Below are 5,000 nucleotides of genomic sequence, written 5' to 3'. Positions count from 1 at the left end.
GCGGATGGAAACAGCCTCTGTCAACGTAGCTGCCAAAACAGGGGAAGATGCGCACTGAGATACAAGACTGTGATACAATTCAGTTCGAACTTTAAATTAATCCCGTTATTACCCGTCCGGGATACCGCGTTGGCACTAGAAGTTTCTCCTTTCTTCGGAAAACCCGCGAGCGCATGTGAAGGCATCATCAAAGTTTGCAATTTTTTTCAGTATCCCCGAACCCGTAGACTTTTGCTACGAGCTCTAGTTCTTTGAAGACTTTCCACTTTGGGGAAGTTGGAAGAAGAGGAGTCGGAGCGGAGAAGCGTGTTGAGAGACTGCAGTTACTGAGATGGACGTTCGAGTCTATCCACCTCCACCGCAGTCCCTGGCCGCCGCAGATCCCTCTCGGCTGGGACAGCTGCACTACCCGGACTCCCCGTACGGTAACAAGGTGAGTCGCATCTGGCACTGGCAAAGACACACACGAGAATAGACAATAGAAAAATGTAGTCTGTTTTCACACTACGCGTAAAGTTGACATTACGCACAGAAAGTATGTTTATACAGTAACGTGGGAAGGATGAACAACAATGAACTGCCACTCAGAAAGCCTTCACTTGGGCCACTCAAATGCAGATGTCGGAGATGGTTATTGTCACATCTCGACTTCACTAACGAGACATTGGCCACAGGCCTTATTCCCAGCGCCGATTGACTGCCAGTGTAAACTAGTGAGAGCAGCGCGTCCGTCAAGTTGCCTGCCCCTCTACCGTGAGTTTGGGTTCCCACTCCAAACGATGAGAGAAATCTGACGCACGGCTCTCTCGATATGATATGATATGCTAGATCAGGTGGATAATCGCACCTACGTACACAGCCGTGGACATGACACATGCCGCTGCCCTGTTCGTCCAGGTTTGGGTTGGATTCAGCCTTGATGCGCTCGATAACTCGATCCCTGGTATATTTTATCCGAATACAGCGGTGGGCTACGGCGGCTACTCTCGCACAGTAACGAGATTCAAATCATTTCCATGCTACTTTGAAACCAGCAAGACTGCCTGCCCTGCATAATACTGTTCTCCCAGTTAGTGAGTGACTGAGTGTGTGTTCAGAGAGAGAGAGAGAGAGAAGAAAGAAAGAGAGACAGAAAGAGTGAGAGCAAGAGAAGAGAGCGAGAGAGCAGAAAGAGAGAGAAAAAAATGAGAGAGGAATAGAGTGAGAGAGACTGAGCAGGCAGAGAGAGAGAGGGGGGGGCTGAGCAGGCAGAGTGAGAGAGAGAGAGGAAGAGTGTGTGTGAGAGAGAGAGGGAGAGAGGGAGAGAGGGAAAGAGTGTGTGTGAGAAGGAGAGATAGAGAGGAATGGGGGAGAGAGGGAGAGAGTGTGTATGTGTGTGAGAGAGAGAAGGATAAAGAGAGGGATGGAGGAGAGAGGGAGAGTGTGTGTGTGTGAGAGAGAGGGATGGTGGAGAGAGGGAGAGTGTGTGTGAGAGAGAGAGAAGGGTAGAGAGAGGGATGGGGGAGAGAGGGAGAGTTTGTGTGTGTGTGTGAGAGAGAAGGATAGAGAGAGGGATGGGGGAAGAGGGGGAGAGTGTGTGTGAGAGAGAGGGATAGAGAGAGTGATAGAGGGAGCAGGGGATGGGGGTAGGGATGCAGCAGAGAAGGAGGGAGGGAGGTGGAGTGGGGGTGGGGTTGTACTATATTATTTCTCCCTTTGCCTTTTGATTCACTGCTCTGTCTCCTTGATAGAAGATCTCATAGTCTCAGCAGAGAACATGGAGGAGAGAGAGAGAGAGAGAACGAGGGGGGGGGGGGGGCAGGGCCTATAGATACAATCTAAAAGATGAAATTGTAGTGGGGGAGCAGGTCCATGCCTACAGTATAAACACTATCCTAGATTTTCCATTTTACCAGTCAGAGTAATGAGATGGGGGCAGGGAGGTTTACAGAGAGAGAGAGGGGGGGAGGGAGAGAGAGGGCTAGGGAGAATGTGTATGTGTGTGTGTGAGAGAGAGAGGGGGGGAGGGAGGGAGGGAGGGAGGGAGAGAGGGGGAGAAAGATAGAAGGATAGAGAGAATGTGTGTGAGCGAGAGAGAGTGAGTGAGAGAGAGAGAGAGAGAGAGAGAGAGAGAGAAGCCCTAATGCAAACACATGTGATTGTGAGAGGAGAGTGAGGTATTTTCAGAGCAAACAGACAGAGAGATGGGCCAGGCTGTACCAGGCCTAGCTGGTTCAGTTGTGGAACACCGACTGACTGACTGACTGACACTCAGTCCTGCTGTAGCTAGTGCTTCTATGGTGACCCAGTCCTGCTGTAGCTACTACCTCTACTACCTCAGTCCTGCTGTAGCTACTGCCTCTACTACCTCAGTCCTGCTGTAGCTACTACCTCTACTAGAGATGTAACAGTGTGAAAATTTCATATCACAATTATAGTGACCAAAATTATCACGGTTATCAGTATTATTGCGGTATTGTAAAATGTGCTGAAAATTTTCTACAACTACCGATACACACATTGTAATAATTTCACCAAGTTTTATATTGAAAACCACAAATAAAATTAGCAGCACTATGCATTTTTTTTGCATTAACATTAAAATAATATGTCTTTGAGACTGTTGCTAGCTTTGGTTGATGCTGGACAGTATTTACAGTGAATTTTTCAAAAGTGGGGCTTTAAAACACGGTTTTAATGATAAAATTATCACGATAAATGTAATCAAATTTAATCACGGTTTATCATTATACCGGTTATCGTTACATCCCTAGCCTCTACTACCTCAGTCCTGCTGTAGCTGCCTCTACTACCTCAGTCCTGCTGTAGCTGCCTCATATTACCTCAGTCCTGCTGTAGCTACTGCCTCTACTACCTCAGTCCTGCTGTAGCTACTGCCTCTACTACCTCAGTCCTGCTGTAGCTACTGCCTCTAAGTGTCTGCCTCTCTATGGCATGGAGTATGAGACTGCCAATTTAACATAACTGGCAATCTCAAAACAATCGTATTTTACTTTAAAACTGCTTTAAATTGGCTGTTGTATGTAAACCTGGCTTAGTTAGCGCTGTATAATAACTGTCCTTTATAAGACACATGCAGATAATGAACTGATTATTAACAAATGGTTTGTAAACTGTTTTACTGATCATCTATAACTGTTATTAAACCATTTACTGTATAACCTATTAGTTTATCATCGACACCTGCTTTATACATCACTGGCTTGTAAAGGCTCTTTGTTATATCAATGTAGGCTTGATAGGACTGTATATGTTCCTATTACGTACAGTCCTATCAAACCATAACAGTCTAAGTTGAGGAAGTCTTCTATAGACTTTAGGGGCGGCTGTAGATAGAGCAGGTCGTTCAGTGATCGAAGGGTCAGTGGTTTGAATCCCAGCTCCGACTGTCCACATGTCGAAGTGTCCTTGAGCAAGACACCTAACCCCAAATTGTTCCCAATGAGCAGGTTAGCACCTTGCATGGCAGCTACCGCCATTGGTGTGTGAATGTGTGTGTGAATGGGTGAATGAGAGGCCATTGTCAAGCGCTTTGAGTGCCGCTAAGATGGAAAAGCGCTATATAAGTGCAGTCCATTTACCATTTAGAATGTTGACAATTTTGACAACACAGAGCCTGCCGTGGTGCATACTGGGTAACCAGTGGTTCTTAGTGGCACTAGCCAATAGAAATGGCTGCTGAGAAAGTAGCTGACCACCTCTGTCTCTCTGTTTCTGATCTGTGTTGCTGTCATGGACTTTACTCTGTCATGTAAATACAGTTGTGTGTGTGTGTATGTGTGTCTCTGTTTGTGTTAGCCTCAGGCACTTTCAATTAAGTGCAAATGAGTGAGCTCTTAGGGGGCCCTGCAGGCACTGCAGTGTGTGTGTGTGTGCAGGGATAAACATTAAGCCTATTTACGCGCCAATGGCGAGTACATTTAGTCCTTGGCCAGTAAATTATGAAGACCACTTGCCATTCTGTCTGGTAAAAAAAAAAAAATCCTACACACGCTGGAGAAAGCTGCTGATTGGCTCACTTCTATCTCCTGTTACTGTATCTTGCAGTGAGTGTGTGTGTGTGTTGTGCGTAACACGTAATTGCGTCAGTTGTCAAACCGCGCGTATTTCCAGTCGAGAAGTGGTTTTATCTGGGTTGACTGACTAGCCACCTAACGTTACTTACTGGTTCAGGGGTGCAGAGAACATGGCTCCAGCATAAGGAGGGAGTCAGATTCTGTCATCTGTAGTGTGTGCCGTCGATGGTTTGTAAAGCGTAGCAATTCCTTTGCTGTCGGCAGTACAACCATTAAACTCAAGAGTATTGTGTTCAATGAGAGCTCCAAAAGTCACCGCGGCTGCATGACTGTGTCAAAGTTTCTGCCCCTCCAAGCTGCCCGACAGTAAAGGCACTCACAATTATCTGAAGCTACCGCTCGGAAGATGACAATACTTTTTCGAAATGTGCACGACGTGGCCAAGAAAGGCCTTACTAAGTTGTGTTTTATAGTGTTAAACATTGCCCACCAAGGAGCATGTTTGTGTTTTGTTAGCTAGCTACAAGTTGGCTAACATTTCGGTAGCTAGAGCTAGCTACTTGTTGGTAACCTGTCTAGGGTTAGCTACAAGTTAGCCAGCACTAGCTCTCAGTGTGATGTTAGACTGAGAGCTAGCTAACATTTAGCTAACTCTAGCTAGGCCACCACTTCGTAGGAGGAAAGGGGAAGAGGGAAACCTAGAAACTTAGGAACTTCATTTCTTGTTTTTGGCAAAAAGTAACATTCCGAGAGCCAATTGCCCTCTCTCTATATATACATGAAATGGTTCCATCCTGCCCCTTGACACTAATGGGACTTGCTAGCAGTGAATTGACCCTTCGCTAAGGCCCGCCCCCCTTAGTTACTGTTGCTAAGTCCGGCAAGCTTTCGGAGCCAGCGTGGCGCTCCCACTGTCGCTAACGGCTCCCTGCAGAAATAGTGTCTAAGTTTGGCAAAACAGAAAAGCGATTTTAGACAGAAGCA

The 5,000-nt window shown here is 46.5% G+C and overlaps 1 protein-coding gene across 1 annotated transcript in view; it reads left to right on the top strand.

Moving 5' to 3' along the window:
* Positions 1-331: 331 nt before the first annotated feature.
* The window catches only part of tox (thymocyte selection-associated high mobility group box), a gene marked incomplete at both ends in the record, with an annotated part of 42,608 nt that continues 37,939 nt past the window's right edge, over positions 332-5,000 (top strand). The window contains 1 exon segment of the mRNA XM_084446796.1: positions 332-433. Within this exon segment, the coding sequence (XP_084302922.1) occupies positions 332-433 (102 nt within the window).

This window comes from Borostomias antarcticus, assembly GCF_949987555.1.
Source record: "Borostomias antarcticus genome assembly, chromosome: 12".
NCBI lineage: Eukaryota > Metazoa > Chordata > Actinopteri > Stomiiformes > Stomiidae > Borostomias > Borostomias antarcticus.
Note: the sequence above shows the minus strand (reverse complement) of the source record. Positions and strands in the feature narration are given on the sequence as shown.